The 18,622-nt window shown below is 43.2% G+C and overlaps 1 protein-coding gene across 1 annotated transcript in view; it reads left to right on the forward strand.

The window, feature by feature from the left end:
• The first annotated feature begins 1,347 nt into the window (after window positions 1-1,347).
• Window positions 1,348-18,622, forward strand: part of LOC122814338 (CD276 antigen-like) — a 64,468-nt gene continuing 47,193 nt past the window's right edge. Inside the window, exon 1 of the mRNA XM_044086924.1 lies at window positions 1,348-1,703. Coding sequence (XP_043942859.1) covers window positions 1,361-1,703 — 343 coding nt within the window. The 5' untranslated portion in view covers window positions 1,348-1,360. The remainder of the gene's footprint in view (window positions 1,704-18,622) is intronic.

Here is an 18,622-nt window from a genome sequence, read left to right on the forward strand (position 1 = left end):
TTTATACTCCTTAGTTGAATTTAGTTTTATATTTACATAAAATTATATTTTTGGCAACCTCCATTGGTGCTGGCCCTTTATTTCGTGTGCTGTTGTAATTGTACCCCTAGGAGGAACAAATAAGACAGTAGGTTGACAGAGTAAGAACTTAGCTGTCATTATGAGGTTGAGGATTAAAAAAACATATGTAGCCTCCAGGATCCTGTTCCTCTCTCCTGTAACAGATCATACAAGTATACTTTTGCATCCCTTTAATTGAATCCATTTTTTTGTAGTAACCAGGTTGTCATTGGATCCTATAAATTTGTAAGCATGTATGAACACTTATGCTGAATTATTGAATTCACACTTGGGTGTTGTGACCATTATAGCCCTAATAGACCTATGGCTGGAGATACTTTGCAAAAGCAAAACATGGGGCTGAGAATGAGCCTTAAGTACTAAAGGATAGTTGGGGTTGAGCATCTTAAGTACTTCTGGCCTCATTTCGCAAGGATGTCCGAGTGCATTCTGTTGCACAGTCATACTCTAGTGTACACCGAGGACGGGTGGTGTTCACAGCAGAGGCACATGCATGTTGGCTGCGTGGGTGTGGGAAGAACAGGGGCAAGAGACTTTGTATAACCTCATTGTAGAAGATGCACATCCAAGCATTTGTATGGGGAGAGCAGATTAGTTGATTTATGGTGTGCATCCAGTGCTGTAAGATCTCTTCTGTGCCAGCAAAGACAGGAGGTGTTAACTGACAGGTGGTAGTAGGGTATACAAAAATGTAAAAAATAAAGAAAATGAAAAAATTAAAACTACAAAACTGAAATGGACAATCACCAGGTAACCCAAAGGCCTTGGGCAGTGACACAGCTGGTCTGTGCAAAGCTTTTGTTAAGCTCCCTGAAACTAATGAATAACTGTAGCATTAGATTTTGTGTTGCTGGTGTGTTTCTTTCAGACAGTTGCACCCTGTACATGCTATAGCCTAAGCCTCTGATCTAGAGCTCAACAATCAGCTTTAAGTGTCTTAATCACTTCATTACAGTTTTGACTCTTCTGTGGGACTTGCGTGGTTCAGGTAATGCCGGTCTGAAATAAGTTGTTTCAGTATTTAGGAGGGTGCATTCTCTATACTGGTAAAACATTGTAAAATATAAATGTTAAAATGGTTGGTGGACCAAGAGTGCAACTTGCATCAAAAACTGTAACAAGTTGTATTCTACATGTCTGTTCTAAAAGCTTTTTTGTCCTGTTTGCTTAAATTTAAGCTAATAAGTATGGATGTGTGTAAGAAATATCAGATATGCCACTAGAAATTAGTACATGCATATATATTTTTTTCATTGATGCAGCTGTTCGTTCAATCACCATGGACCAGTGGCCATCACAGGTAATCTCTGGTGATAACATTACTTTGAGATGCTCGTTTGTTCCGGAAGATGATTATGCCCTTGCCAACATTGAAGTTGCATGGCAGTTCTTCAGTAAAAGCCATTGGACAATTGTCTATCATTATGTCAATGGAGCAGCGCAACTAGAGGATCAGGACAGGAGGTTCCATGGACGAGCTTGGATTGTTCCAGAGGAACTTAATGAGAAAAAAGCCTCTCTCAAAATTAGCAGTGTAAGACTGACAGATACAGGAGAGTATCGCTGCATTGTTGTAGATAATGGTGGAGCTGCTACTCACACAACCTACCTGACAGTATTAGGTAAGTAGGATAATTTCCATGCTCTGTTTTGTGCACGCATTTATTTAGCTTCTTTGAATGTTCGGCCTTAAAAACAGACCTGTGTACTGTTCAGAAATATTATCTTATACATATTTTATGTGTAAGTGTCATTTTGTCACAAACTTTGCAAATGCCTCAACAAACAGCTAAAATGGCTATTTGTTTGTTTTATTGAAGTGAAACTTCTTATGGGATGGTGAGAGCTTGGGGTGTAATGGAAAAGTGAAATGGAAGTACGTAAGTTTAGTGGGCGGAGTTTGACTTCTGTACTCTACTTCAACTTTTCAAACATACACATGCACAGTGAAGAGTTAGTGCGTGATTACACACCATACCGAAGTTCTCGTTTTTTTACCGGTTTTGAGGTCCAAATAATGGGGTGCCACGATTCCCAAGTGGCACCCCTTAATTTCTGAATTTCCCGGCCTTTTATTTTAATTTTATTTTATTTTTTTTTTCTGGCTTTTTTCGGCAGAGGCGTGCACGATGACGTCACCTCTGTGAGCAGGCTCCCAGGCTGTCTAAATTGGAGGGGCACTTTCTGGCCAGCCAGCAGCAATAAAACATAGCGTGCAAGCCATGCATGCATTTCCCAACTGCTCCAGGTAAAGGAAAAGTAAAACAAGGAATTTGGTTCTTCATACTAGCAGTATGTATGTACTGCCTCGGGTCATTTGGAAAACCTGCATTTTATTTACGGAAGCTAGAAACGTTATTTTCTTAATTAAACTTGGATTAGATTTAGTCAATTATGTGACAAATTTGGGCTACACTTAGCGGCGTAACAAGTGAAAATTAAACTATATTTCTTAATGGTGTGCAATCATAAGCCATGCCACTGTCCAGTAGCTTAGCCGCAAGCAGAATGGTACAGAGTGTTTTTATTTGAATGGTAGTTTTCATTTAGCGGTTCTTTCACGTCCATTTACTTGGTCCACAGTGTGTGTTGGTATTTGAATGGTACTGAGTAACTGAGCTCAATTTACCAGGTTCATACTAGTGTTTGAATAGTACACAGTACTGAGCACAATTTGGTTCTTCATACTAGTAGTTTAGCCGCAAGCAAGCATTACATAATGGTTTACTTGTTTCAAAGCTAGCTACTATTAAGACAAGAGGTGTGTTTGTGACTTTGTGTGTAGTGAAGTCATTTGAAGCTCAGACCTTATTTCTGATAACTTACATGTTGCAACATGCATCAAACGTATCTCTGCAGGATCACAGCAGTCTTTTTTAATTGTGGCATTTTACTGACTGTCTTTTGAGAACAGAATCATTCCAATATGCCTTTAGACACATATTTTATTAAGACAGTAAGCAGTATTTTATTGGATGCCTGCTATGTTCCAGCTAGTGATCTTACTCTCTCTCTCTCTCTCCCTTTAAATACTTTTTGCTTTGTTCATTTCCTAACTTTGTCAATAATTCAGCAGGCAGAGCTTTCAGGCACATAATCACTGAAATGCATTCCCTTTCTATCTCAGGGATTGTGTCTGAAAGGTCTGCCCAAATTATGCACGTCTCAGCATAGATACGAGAGCCAGCAGGTCAGGAGCGAACATACGTAGTTACGTTTGTGACTGAGCAATAAAATGCTTGTTTGAGAGCCAACTTGTGCGCCTAAGCGGGTTGATCAGTTTAAGGCAGCCTTCTGGCTGTGCAACGTCTGTTTCCCACGTTGGTTAAGAAACCTCATTGCCTGGTTGTAATTTTATAAAGTTAAATATTAAGATACTTGCAGTTGTAAGGTGTGTGAAGGTGTAAAACGGAGCAGTTGACTGGCTTGTGAAAAAGCTCGAACATTGTTCTGTGACAGCAAGTACTTTGTTTTTAATTTGCTTTTCTTATTGAAACGGCAGTCTACATTTAAGTGTGCTTGTTCTTGATTTGCTTTTCATATTGAAATGGCAGTCTGCATTTAAGTGTGCTTTCTTATTGAAGGGGTGGTGCAGTCTGCATTTAAGTGTGCTTGTTCTTAATTTGCTTTTCTTTGTGTGTTTTCGTAAGGTAGGGAGTATGTGTGCTTTCTCATTGAAGGTAGGGTGTGCATGTGTTCTGTGGTCTGTTCCTGTGGTTTTCTATCCCCAGCTTATTTTTTTAATGTAACATAGGCAATTTATTCCTCAGTGGCAACAAACACTTTATTTGGAGATGAAACAATGAAATGTAGTTGGGTGGCAGCAACCTCTTCATTAGTTACAGATCTCTTTAATGTGGAATTATTTAGATGACTTACTTCTGCAGAGATTGTGCATATTTACTGATACTGGTGGAATGTAGAAGTCTGAGTAAACTTTTATGATGGAAATGTTCTGAATTGGGCAGTTTTGTCATTATTGGTTCATGCATTTTGTTTCATTGCTTACTGAAAATGTTAAAAACAATACATTTAAATCTCAAGTGTGCTGTATTATACAAGGAATATAATTTAATAAAGTCAGGAAGGTGTATCAAAGAACACATGTATGTTTCTTGTTTTGTGTGCAAGAGGACAGTGATTTGAAAACAGCCCAAAGGTAATTTTATCCACCACTGGCCAGATGCATTTTCTTTGGATGTGGTGTGGGTATTAATGCTGTTTCAATGAATGTGGGTTTCAAGGGCAGAACATTTTTAATGCCTTGTCTGTTTTCATTGTGAGACAGCGTTGCTTTGTTTAACAGCTTTGTTTATATTGGTGTTTGCGCATTGTGCTATAAAATGTAAAAAATAAAATCCAAGTAATCATTGTAGAAGTAAAGCAGTATGCACACACTAGTGTTTATCGTAAATGGGGCAAAATAGCCGGATAATGGGACATTGAAATGGCTGCAGGGGGGACCCTGGTGCCATATTTTGGTTGTCTGTTCGTCTGTTTGCATTTGAAAGTTGTTATTCTGCAATTCCATTGGAGTGGGTGGGGTTACGTAATTATGTATGCAAATTTGATGTTACAGATGTTACAGATTTGTACCTATTTTTCATGGGCCTTGTCCAGATTTATGATGTTTCCAGGTTGAGAGGTATGTTATACATACACACACACACACTGAGTGAAGAGTGAGAACTGAAGCAAGCATACTACCGAGGTCTAGTTAAAATGCAATTGCTTGTTGTTATAAATCAAACTGCCACATAAAACTACTCAACTATGTGTGAGAAATGTGACAGACCAACTGTACAAAACCATTCACTAGTATTAGCATCCACAACTCCCCTGGAATTAGTATTGTTTTGGATATACCCCTGTTTAGAGTAATCGTTCCTTTTACCTCACCATTGTTCACACAATACTTGTTGATGCAGAACCCGTGGATCTAGTCACTTTGCAAATGATGGAAGGCCCACTGTGCTGCATCAGTTAGAATTTGTCTGACATTTACAGTTTCTGGACGGTATATTGATCCAGTACTTGAAAGAAAAAGACCATTTCAAAATAGAGTTAAGAGAACACTCCCAGGGTTACGAAGTTTCCAGTAGCTCTGATTTCATTTTTCAAAAATGATAGTTTATTAAATGAATTTTTAGCACCCTTTCTTTGTGTGAAACCTGGCTAAACTGTAACAGAAGGGACAAAATCAGGTGCTGATATTAAAAGAACAGATGAGCTTAGATGCAAATCAGTAACTTCACCAGCAAATAGAATTAGTAGCTTCACTTTAGTTTGTTAGGATTAGGAAGAAAATACTAAAGACATTAGCAGTTCCTTAAATGAGTCTTCATATTGATATTAGTGGGACAAACTCACAGCTAGCAATGATTAAAATTCCTTAATACAAACCTTTATTCCTTTTTGACTCCCATCAAGACATCTGCAACAACTGGAAATGCCACAGAAATACCTCACTAAAAGACTCACAGGCCTAAAGCAGATGCCCTACGCTGACCGCCTTAAACTCCAGCTATACTCTGTCACATGTCGTCTACTCAGAGGCGTTCTCTGCTTAACATACAAGGCCATGTCAAATCCAGAGCTGTTGGACAAAATCCCAATCCCCCAGAGACTCCCCAGACTCTGGAATAGATTGCCCATACATGTCAAGTAGAGTGCCTCTTTGGCCCTCTTCAAAAGGAACCTTGACGATTGGATGGGAGAAAGGAAATTCACTCCGGGGATCACGTCAGTTGCCCTACTAGACAGGGGTCCAGGGAAGTAAATAGTGTGGGAAGAAATAGCCAGGGAATTGTTATGGCTAGGCTTGTATAGGCCCTAGGGCTGATAGCCTAGTACCAACCTATGATGTAACCCTTTATGTATGGGAGGTGAAGAAACACCCAAGTAAATGGAAATAAAGAGGTATAGATGGCCACAATGACAATAGAAAATGGTAACAGTCTGCAAAGGAGTGACGTACAGAACCCCTTACTTATGATAAAGAACGAGATGTTAAAAATGATGCAGGGCAACTTTTAGAGAAAGTGGTATTGGTGATGCGACTTTTTATTAAGTTATCTGAGCTGCTGTAATGGAGTCACTTCAGAGCTAGACAGTTAATGAATACCATACAAGGGATGGATCTCAGAAGTATTGTACTATGACTTACATAAGATGGGGTGGGTGGGGGGGGGGCGACTAATAATCAACCTGGCATTCCCAAATGGGGAGGGTGACAATGGAAAATAATTGTCAACTGGTCAAACTGTGACGTCGGTCAGTTTAGGAGTAAACAAATCTATGGGTGTTGGTTATGTTGGGAGTTGCTCATAACTGGTGTGCAATCAGAGTAAAACTTCTAGGAAGAAGCTCTTGGAGACAGTGCTACTACTATTAGTGTTTTGGCCTTTACCTTTCAGCAGAAGTCAGCACTACAGGTATTCAGTGTATTGAAATTTCCAGTTTCCCAGAAATTATTCACTGCTACACACAGCTGTAATTTGACAAGTGGACAGTTCAACCTTGCGTCCCCATGGACAAGATACTGTCAGTCACTACACTGATAGTCTCTCTGTATGTTTTGCTGACCTACATATGAATATAGATGCTTGAGCTGAGATCCTTTAACAAAGCAGCCAGTGATGTGTCCCTACAAAGCCTGTGATGGCACTGCTAGTTGCCAGCATCCACTGTCAGCTGTGGTGATGGTGCTACAAAGGTACATTCCATATTGATCCATTATCAGCATGATCAAATGGAGTGAAAAGAAAATCAAATGGCAAGTTACTCGACCATTTCCGGCAAATTTGCTCCACGACTGCAAGCGTTTCTTCCTTACCCCAGATTCACAACAGTAGAAATGTGCACCCCTTCAACCTTGGAGTGGAGGCTGCTGTCTAAATACTACTTCTGTCCTTTTGAGATCAACAGAGATCATAAGTATGTTTGAGCATCTTGAAAATCAGGAAGAAGCTCTCTGTGTTCCTCAGTACATTCAGGAGGTACAAGCCTGAACAGCTAGTGGTTTCAGCAACTTGGATGAAACTGTACATGAGTGTGGTATGAAAAAGGATAGTTGCATAGAAAAAGATAGTCTTTCACCATATAGAAAATTTTTTTTTAAAAGGACTGGAAGTGTGATTATCTGTGCAGCCACTGATCCTCCAGGTTACATAGATGAAACCAACAGCCATTGATCCTCCAGGTTACATAGATGAAACCAACCACCTGACAGCAGGAAGTGTGAAGTGATTATGATAGCAATTAAATTAACAGGAGGAAGCTGTTAAAACTCAGCTGCCTGTATGTACATCAAGAATGGTTATCCACACTTGCAGATGATTCTGCAGGGAAAAGGTAATCAGAACACTACAGCTTTTTGATGGATAGTGTGATGTAATTAGTCCAGCCAAATGCCTGCATCAGTGGGTACAACACAATCTTATTAAAAACATGCAAGTAACAAAGCAGAGCTTACTATATAGACTTAACTGTATGAATTCTGCAACATTTTGTCACTACTTACATTTTGCAGGAAAGATGGTGTTTGCTGGCTGGTAGACAAAATATATTTGCCCAGCAGGAGTCTTGCTCGTCTAACTTTATCCTTTTCTTTTGCTGCTTCAGAACCAAAACTGCTGGTGATGAACATTGTGTAATGTCTTCAGCAAGACTTTGTCACCATATATCACTGCAGGCTGTTTAAAAACAAACAGCAAAGGAGACAAGGGATGAAATATATATTGATAAGGCAGATGTGTAGCAGCAGGTGACAGCTGAAGAGAAACTGTCAAACAAGAAGTCAGTGTTAGTGTCACAAGATGCAGCACTAAACGTCACACTGGGGATAGAATTTGCTGACTGAAAGATGTGTGTAGACTGGAGGTCTAGTTTCTAGCTTGCTCTACTGTGGCTTATATGGTGTAGTAATAGATGCCAGTTATACCTCTCAACTGTCCAGATTTTCACAGAATGCCCAGATTTTTACCATGCATTGTTTGTCACTTTCTCAATTAGACAGGTGAGGTTGAACTGAAATGCCATGCATTTGGGTTTCAGACTTCATATCCTTCAGAAAATAGGAATTGTTAACACAAATCCTGTTCTAGCAACTTGTTTATAAAAGTTGTTGTGTCTTTCGGCTTTTCCCGGTTAGGGGTCGCCACAGCGAAACTCCGGTCCGCTAATGATTAGCAGTAGATTTTTATGTGCAGAGTTGCCAGCCCTGACACACAACCTTCAACGAAGGTACGCCCATTCACGCAGGTCTCCACACAGAAGATGCTCTAGCCACAATGTCTTACTGTGAGGCGACAATGCTACCACAGCACCACCACCGCAGTAACTTGTTTATAAAAGTAGTAATTAAAAATCTCTCTCTATTTTTGGGCCTTTGTCACCCCATTATTTTAGGCTTTGTCCAGTTTTCTTGCACCAAGAGGTTGAGAGGTATGATGCCAGCTGAGGTTCAGTGTGACAAATGCCACCTGAAATAACTGGAACAGAGACTTTTACAAGTAATGTTGATTTGTTTCATGCTGCCATTTTGGAGCATCAAGGTATAATTTATGCATGAGTGCTTTTTGAAAGTGATTTGTTGACTTAATCTGTTGGATTTTCTTAGGAATATGTAAGCGGTATATTGCAGTTGTGCCAACAGTATTCCAGTCAGCTTCTAGTCTGGCTTTTTATTGTCCGGTAACTGTCAGTTGTGTTAACCATATCTTCACCTACGTCCAGTTTTTCTAGTGGTGTTTCCGATTAGCTATGAGTCCAGTATGCAGATATTGTCCCCAAACAACTTCTAGACCAAAGAACTTTCCATTTTTTCTTCAGTCAGATACCTGTCTAGTTTGCAGGGTCCCTATTGGAAGTGTAAAACCTGACACTGTGACACTCTGTCCTGACATTTAAAAAAAAAAACAGTAAATTCTAAAAGTTGATGTTTTACTTAGTGATTTTGGAGAGAGACCCCTGGCTACTTACATGTATGAACTTTAAGATTGCTGTACAAAGGAAGAGTACTGCAAGAGATGTTCATCGTGTTTCACTTTTGCAGTCATTACAATTGGGTTATCCTGCTGGCAGGCTACCCACAGTCAGCCTGAATTCCAAAGTCTTGGTCCGGCGTCGGTTGCTGTCGCCTCATCCCTGATGTCAGTGCGGCAGGGGTAAAAAAGATGCAGTCGATGCCATTTTCCTCTGTCTTTCTTGCTGCGTGGTGCCCGAAGCAAAAGCAGATGTCCTTCAAGAATGCAACTGCAGTCATAACATATGGGTTGTCCTGCCATAGGCAGCCCTCGGTCGGCCGGATTACAAAGTCTGGGTCCGGTGTCGGCTGGTGTCGCCTCCTCTTCTACATCAGAACGGCTGGAGTATAAAGGCATCGGCCAACGCCATCTTCAGTCTTTCTTGCCGCGCTGTGCCCGAAGCAGAAGCAGTTCGCAAGTGCCGGTCGGTCAGCTCCTGTGTTTTCAGTACCGAAGTCATCTAAAAGCTAAGTACCCCGTTGGGGAACATTTTTTCTTGCCTCAGCCGATGTCAGAACAAATTGAGAAAGTTAATAATTGTTTGTCTTGTGGTAAACAAATACCTCATAAGGACTTCCATTCTTATTGCCTCCCTTGCCTGGGCCCAGACCACGACGTCTCGGCCTGTGCTGCCTGTGCTTGCTTTAATAAGCGCACTCTCAGGCGCCGGGCAGAATTTGCCAAAGACTTTTTCGGCAAATCTTTCACTTATATCATGCCGTCGAAACAACCGACAACTCAATCTACCAAAAAACGAAAGGACCGGGACCAACATCCTCTGCCCGCGTCCTCCACCGATACTCCTCCTAAACCCTCCGCGAGTGCTTCGGTCCCTTCGGAAGCGGTAATTCAACTGCTCCAGGCCGACGACACAGCGTTAACACGTCCTTCGGTGTCGGAATTTACACCGGTGCCGGTTGTTGATTTTCCTCCAGAAACCGAAGTTCTGGATCTACCCGACACCATTCCTGTGGACAAGGTTACTCCTGCACGTGGGGCAGCTAGGCTTCCTGTATCCATGTCCATCAAGGCCTTTGCACGTGCTAAGGCCACCAGCCAGGCCAAGGCCCATCCTAAACCTACTGCCCAGGCCCCTTCTTCTGATAAACAGATCATGTCTCTTGCTGCAGATCTTATTTCTCTTATCAGGGGGTCTCAGCCTCATCCAGACAGAGGTTCTCAGCCGCCTGCAGAGAAAAGGCCCAGAACTGAGCAGGCCGACAACCTCTCTTCAGATGAAGCCTCTGGGGATTCTGAGCATTCAGATACCCAAGAAGAATCCTTCCCGGCCTATGAGGACTCTGATGCTGAGGAATCAATTCCCTCTGCCTCTCCTCCAGAGGATTTTTCGTCGTGAAGTCCTTCACTCTATGAGGGAGCATTTTAAATGGCAGGGTCAGGAATTCTCTGATTCCAGGAAAAGGCTACGTACCTTCCTCAAGCTACCCCAGCACAGACCTTTAGCTATCCCTCCAGTTATGGATGTCCTGGATGAAGTTTTCTCCGACTCCATTGCTAACCCTGATTCTCTCCCTCCTGCTCCTGTCAAGCCAGACAGATATTATAGGGTCCCTGACACCCACAAACATCTCTTTAAGGCCCATTCTGTGGATCTAGAAACTATTTCACAGGGCCCCAAGGGAGTGGCTACTTTCACAGCCAAGAATCCACTACCAGGATTTTTTACTGGATGATTTACAGAAAAAGCTAGCCTCTCCTGAGCCTATTGATATAAAGGCATTGCAGGATCTAGTACATAACACTCAGCAGGTTAGCAGTCATTTTCTTCAGTGTGGTTGTGATGCATTGGAGGCTTCATGTAGGGCAGCTATGACTGGGGCTGTTATACGTAGACATGCTTGGTTAAAAGAACAGCCACTGCCAGATCATGTTAAAGTAAAGTTACTTGATGCACCTCTGGAAAAACAGAAGCTTTTTGGTGCTAATGCACAAGATGTGTTGAAGTCCATTGAGGAAAAAGCTAAATCAGTACAGACAGTCAAAGATTTCCTCCAGGTTCAGCCACCCAGATTCAGCAGGAATTGGCCTTCAAAGAATTGGTCCTTTCCAGACACTGACAAGTTTCAAAGGGGAAAAACAGGCGTGCCCGAGGTAGAGGGCAATACCGAGGCTCCTACAGGGGCCGCCAATGGCAACCACCAAATCAAAGAAGTGGCGCAGGCAGTCCAGCTGCATCACAAGGACAACCACAATGACTTGACTTTCATACCGTCTACAAAGGCTCAAAGAGAAGAACCTTTGGGCGGAAAATTATCCTTATTCTCAAAAAACTGGCATATCTTAACCAAGGACAACTGGATTCTGGATTTAATAGACAAAGGTTACAGATTCCACTTCCATACTTTACCAATAAGACAAGGCATGCCAAACCTGCCACATCATCAAAGGGCAGAGGCACTCATTTAAGTTTCAAAGCTGCTAAACATAAATGCAATAGAAAAGGTCCCTCCACAGGAACAAGGCCAGGGATTTTATTCAAGACTGTTCCTTGTTCCAAGAAAGGAAAACAAATGGAGGCCTATACTGGACTTGTCTACTCTAAATACTTATCTCATTGTGCCAAAGTTCAAAATGCTGACGTTGCAGCAACTCCTTCCCATGCTGGGCAAGGGGTCTTGGCTGGTCACTCTGGACCTTAAGGAGGCATACCTGCATGTCCCAATCAGACAAAGCTGCAGAAGATACCTCAGATTTCTTGCAGGGACCGAGCATTATCAATTCTCAGCATTGCCGTTTGGCTTATCTACTGCACCCAGAGTGTTCACGAAATGCCTGGCATCAGTAGTGGCACTGCAGACTCCAGGGGATTCAAATATACCCCGACCTAGACGACTGCCTCATACAAGCAGACAACAAACAAACCTTGATAGCAAACTTGGACTATGTAATTCAATTACTACAGGCCTTGGGATACATAGTCAACATTCAGAAATCAAGATTTCTGCCATCCCAACAGATTATTTTCCTAGGAGCCAAACTGGACACAAAAACACAAATGGCTTATCTCACAGAGGAAAAATAACAGCAGTTACCAGAGTACTTCAAAGGCCTAGCAAAGCTCTCCCAGCTGACTGCAAGGAAAATCCTGCAGGCCCTGGGGTTCATGGCATCTTGCATTCTTCTGATACCTTTGGCAAGACTTCATATGAGAAAGCTGCAATGGTACTTAAAAAGCTTATGGTCCCAACACAGCCAAAGCCTAGAGGACGTAATCCCACTCATTCCATGTCTGCAAAGAGAATTTTTGTGGTGGGCTCAAACAAGTCAGTTAAACAAAGGCATGTCTTTCAACAAACCTCAAGCAGGTCAAATGATTACAACAGACGCCTCAGACCATGGATGGGGGGGCGCACATGGAGGGCAGATGCATTCAAGGTCAATGGATACCAAGGGAAAGGATTCTGCACATAAACCAAAAAGAGATGTTGGCAGTGATGCATGCAATCAAGACTTTCGAAAAATCACTTCAACAAGGACATTTGCTAATAAGGACAGACAACACCACTGTTATGTGGTATATAAACAAGCAGGGAGGCACTCATTCTTATCCCCTCTGCAGACTAATGATGATTCTCTGGGAAAAAACCCTAAGTCTGAAGATACATTTGCAATCCCAGTTTGTGCCAGGCAAGGACAATGTACTGGCGGACAAGCTGAGCAGAAATTTCTTGGATCCACACGAATGGATGCTGCATCCTCACATTTTCTCACAAATAACAAGGACATGGGGAAGACCGGACATTGATCTCTTTGCTTCTCACATGAATCATCACCTGGAAAAGTTCTGTACAAGGACCCACCATCCTCTAGCCTGGAAAACGGATGCTCTCTTCTTCAGCTGGAATTCCCTAACAATTTATGCATTCCCTCCTCTACCACTGCTGACCAAGGTGATACTTTAGATCAAAGCAGAACAACCAACAGGCATTTTGATAGCTCCAGACTGGCCAAGGCAGCACTGGTACCCATTGTTGTTGAGCATAACTCGGACCAAACCGTGGCCTCTGCCCCTATGGCCTCTGCTTCTAACACAACACAATTACAGGACTGTTCATCATAACCTGAAAACATTGCATCTTGACAGCCTGGAGGTTACCATAACTCCTTCCGATATCTCTCTCTTTCCAAAAAAGTTCAAGAGATCTTACTGGAAGCACGCAGACCTTCCACCAGAAAAACCTATTCAGCCAAGTGGAAGAGATTCATCATCTGGAATGCTAACCGGGGTCAGGATACAACAGTATTGAGTATACCTCAGATATTGGAATACTTGGCAGAAATGTTTCATACTGGTCTCTCATATTCTTCCATAAAGATTCATGCCTCAGCAATCTCAGCAAAATACAATTGTGATCCACCTGTGTTTTCACATCCTTTGCTAAGACAGTTCCTAAGAGGGATAAAGAATATCAAACCTCCCAGGAAACCGCCAGTACCTGCATGGGACCTCAATTTCGTCTTGGAAAAATTAACTCTTCCTCCCTTTGAACCAGCAGCAACTTCAGAAATGCAGTTTCTCTCATGGAAAACGGTTTTCCTATTGGCATTCACATCAGCAAGAAGAGTCTCGGAGATACAGGCACTCATGGCAGTACCTACTTTTCTAATTTTTCATCAGGACAGAGTCTCTCTAAGAACCAATCCTTCATTTATGCCAAAAGTAATTTCCAGGGTGTCTCTAAATCAAGCCATTCACCTGCCTACTTTCTTCCCCAATCCTCAAAACAGGGGGGAAGCACTGCTGCATAGTTTGGACATACACAGGCAACTACGCTATTACTTGGACAGAACTAAGGCCACCAGAAAGTCTGACCAACTGCTTGTAGCCTATGCTGCTGGAGTACAAGGAAAAGCAATCCCCAAACAAACAATTTCCAAATGGATTGGACACTGCATCAGATTCTGCTATTCTTTTCATGGAAAAGGTGTGCCAGCCAATATTAGGCCACACTCCACCAGAGCTATAGCCACATCCACAGTTTTCCTAAGAAGAGTGGCTACAAAGGACATTCTAGAGGCTGCTACATGGAGCTCCGTGCATACATTTACCAAGCACTACAACCTGCCTTTATACTCCAGATCCCGAGCAGGCTTTGCTTCGGCAGTCCTGCAGGGCATTTTAGCTACACCATCACTTAGTTCCAACCACCCCCAGCTTGGCTATGGTATTCAACCCATATGTTATGACTGCAGTTGCATTCTTGAAGGACATAGTACAGTTTTGTACCTACCATAAATGTAGATGTCCGATAGATATGCAACTGCAGTCAGATTTTCCCACCCTCCTACCCCTCTGCAACCTTCTTTATGGGTCCACTACCCCTATTCCTATTAGCTGGGTGCATCTCCTATGGTGTATCTGTTTATTACTGTTGTGCATGTCTGGAATTGTTTATCCATTCACCAAATTTAGCCTTCCCAGGAGGGCACCTGGCATCTGGGGCAAGAAACACTGAAGAAGATGGCGTCGGCCGATGCCTTTATACTCCAACCGTTCTGACGTCTGAGAGGAGGCGACACCAGCCGACGCCGGACCCAGACTTTGGAATCCGGCCGACTGAGGGCTGCCTGAGGCAGGACAACCCATATGTTATGACTGCAGTTGCATATCTATCGGACATCTACATTTATGGTAGGTACAAAACTGTACTTTCGCAAGTGCAAAGGACAAGCACCCGAGGTCCAAAACTGACTAGGCTTCTTCTAAGCCAGTCGCCGGTTCTCAGTGAGGCGCTTTCGCAGCACCTGACGCCCGCTACTTTAGAGCCGCAGGCCGCTCCCGACTCCCACGTAGAGCCGACTAGGCCGCTGGAAGCTCAAGGTATTGGAACCTCAAACTATTCCCTCAGATGGGTTTGGAGCCGCTGAGCAGGCATCGGCTTCTGAGGGTGTTTTCAGACCTACACAATTATATGTAAAAACAACTTCAGCTTCAAAGGCAAAGACTAAAGCACCTTTAAAGACAAAGAAACAAGTACAACAGCCCCATGGACAGGCCTCCATGCCTAAAAAACAGATGCTCAAAATGGCCGAAGACCTAATTATTTTGATCAGGGGTTCACATCCCCCTCCTGATAAGAGGCCTAGACAAGAGACAGAATATGAATCTTCAGATCAGGTTTCCATTTCTTCTGATTCCTCTTCTGATCAGGAATACTCTTCCTCCCTATGAGGATTCTGATGCTGAAGAATCTATCCCTTCAGCCTCTCCTCCTGAGGATTATTCTTTTGGGGAAACACTGCATACCATGAGGGAGCATTTCCAGTGGGAGAGCCAAGATTATTCAGAATCAAAGAAAAGTCTCAGACTTCCTTTTACTACCTCAGCACAGGCCCCTTGCTATTCCACCTGTTAGATATTGTAGATGTTTTTTCAGAGTCCAGTCTGACTCCTGACTCCAGCTCCTGTTAAGCCTGGCAGATACTACAGGGTTCCTGATTCACATAAATTTCTCCTTTAAAAACCCTGCTGACCCAAAAACTATCTCTCAGGGTCCCAAAGGGTCAAGGCTTCCACTGCAAAAAAACCCTACCCCCTCTGACTGGGATTCTAGTGCACTGGACAGATGGGGAAAAAAGATTTACACTTCTGCTACCTTGGCTATAAGGGCTTTAAATTGTCTGCTTCATATGCTTAAATATCAGCAATATATTATGTCACTGCTTAAAAAGAAAATGTTGACAAATTCTGAATGTGCAGAAAACAAAGAAATGCAGGATTTATTGCATGCAGCTGAACAGGTTGGAAAGCATACTTTGCAATGTGGTTTTGATTCTCTGGAGGCCTCCTGCAGGGCAGCTGTTACGGGTACTGTCATCAGGAGGCATGCTTGGTTAAAGGAACAAAATTTGCCTGATCATGATAAAGCAAAATTATTAGATGCTCCATTACAGCATGATACCTTGTTTGGTGTTGAAGCAGAGGAGGTGTTGAAGAAAATGGAGGACAAAGCAAAATCTATGCAAACAGTCAAGGATTTCTTACAGGTACAGCCTCCAAGATTTAGCAGACACTAGCCTACAAAGAATTGTTCCTTTCCAGTGTCAGACAGGCCACAAAGGGGCAGATATAGACGCCCTAGAGGCAGATCCCAGCCCCAAAGCACATACAGGGCTAAACAATGGGGTGCTTCTACCTCCAAAAGCGGAGATGACAAATCACAGAGACAGGAAATAGTCCCAATGACTTCCCCCTGCCTGCGCCAAGCACTTATCTTCTGGCAGCACCTTTAGGAGGAAAACTAGCACTTTTTCATCAAAATTGGCACATAACCCAGGACAAATGGGTCTTAAACAGTGTCACAAGGCTACAAGTTTCACTTTCATACCCTGCCAAGGGCACACGGTTTGCTGGACCTGCCAAAAAATCAGTGGGCAGAGGCACAAAAACAAGTTTCATCCCTCATGGACATGAGGGCCATTCAGGAAGTACCAGAGCAAGAGCAGGGACAAGGATTTTATTCAAGACTGTTCTTGGTGCCCAGAAAGGACAAAGCCTGGAGACCAATACTGGACCTTTCTATTCTAAACACATATCTGGATATTCCAAAATTCAAAATGTTGAGACTGCAACAGCTTCTGCCCATGCTGGGCAAGAAGGCTTGGCTTATGACTTTAGACCTAAAAGAGGCATACCTGCATGTCCCGATCAGACAATCATGCAGAAGATACCTCAGATTCATAGCTGGCTCAATGCACTACCAATTCTCTGCACTGCCCTTTGGCTTATCTACTGCACCCAGGGTCTTCATAAAATGCCTGGCTCCAGTAATTGCATTCTGCAGACAAAGAGGAATACAAATATATCCTTACTTGGACGACTGCCTCATTCAAGCAGAGATCAAGGACATTCTACTACAGCATTTGGAGTTTGTAAAAAGATTACTAACATGCCTAGGGTACACAGTAAACGAAAATCAAAATTAGTATTCTCTCAGAGATGATATTCCTGGGTGCAAGCTTAAATACAACTGCCCAGATGGCTTGTCTCACGCCAAAGACAACTGACTACTTATTTCAAACTGTTGGCAGAAAAGGCCCAGTTATCTGCAAGAAAAATTCTGCAGGCTATGGGCTTCATGGCATTCTGCATTCTGTTAATTCCATAGGCAAGACTGCATATGAGGAAACTTCAATGGTATCTAAAAAGTGTTTGGACTCAACATTGCCACAGCCTGGAAACAATAGATGTTAAGTTGTCAATCTCGCCTTCATTCTTGCTTGATGGGTTCGGAGCCGATCCTCGGCTCCGACTCGGCACTTGCTAAGCTCGAGAGTCACTTTTACCAGCTCGAGGCAGCCCCATATCCCATGATGCAAGGCGGTAAGTACCCAGATCTCGTTTGCCGCTTCGCTGATGAGGTCCACCTTTTGCCAGCTCCTGGTAAGTGATTTATACATTACTGTTTTTGCCCCTTTTTCTTCTTAAACTTTAATTTTTATAGTTTTAGTCTAGTTTTAGTCCCATTCTGACTAGAATTTCCCTGTCTCCTTAAAACTTTTAGTCAGATCTTCTCCCATCCCATCCCCCCCCTTGTTAGGGTGTGTGTGTGTGTTTATTGACAGATTAGTCTTTCCTTTTGGGATAATATATATAATTTCTTGGGACAGGTGTTGTGTGTGTGTATTTTTTACACCATGTCTAAAGAAAGGGTCTCAGGCTTTAAGAAGTGTGACTCGTGCTGTCAGAAGATGTCTCTGACAGACGGTCACACTTCTTGCCTTTACTGCCTGGGGCCTCTTCACCTGCAGGACTCCTGTGCTATATGTCATTCTTTAGAGAGTCCTGCAGGAGAGAAGAAATAAATTGATTTTGAGGGGCCTTCTTAAACCGGAGGGCTCTCCGGCTAAGTCGGCTCCATCTAAGACTTCTAAGTCTTCCAAGGCCCAGGCTTCTCTGCCCAAGCCTGCGGCCTCGGCTCCGACTCTTTCAGAGTCGAGATCGGCTCCGGCTGGAGCCGATTCTGGTTTGCACAAACCTTCGCACCGATGGCTATGGGTGCCGATTCTGGTTCGACCACTTCGGTGTCGGCTCCGATCGGTTCCGATCACCATGTGGCTCAGGCTTCGGTGTCGGCTCTGATCGGTTCCGATCACCATGTGGCTCAGGCTTGTCGGCCGATCGCTCGGCGACACCCTTACGCGTTATGTCTGTATCGGCTCGCCGAGCCGATGCATCGAAACTTTCTGTCGGAGCCGAGAAGTTGTCGGCTCCGACAGCTTCTATGGTTTCGTCGGCTCCGATGGTTCCTTCGAGGAAGAGGTCTAGGTCCCCTTCCTTGGAGCCGATACTCTCAGCTCCGGCTTTTCCTCTCCTCTCGGAACGGAGCCATCGGAGCCGATCTTCCAGGTCATCCAGACTTTCTGACCATGATTTAGAGAGAGTGGTCGGTAGATTATTAAAATCACAGGCACTGGCCCAAATGCTACATAGTCCGTCTCAACAGACGACTATTAGTCCACACCCCATTGCAGTTCCTCCTTCGACTCTACCC

This window comes from Protopterus annectens, chromosome 10.part0, assembly GCF_019279795.1.
Source record: "Protopterus annectens isolate FY-2018-M chromosome 10.part0, PAN1.0, whole genome shotgun sequence".
Taxonomy (NCBI): domain Eukaryota; kingdom Metazoa; phylum Chordata; order Ceratodontiformes; family Protopteridae; genus Protopterus; species Protopterus annectens.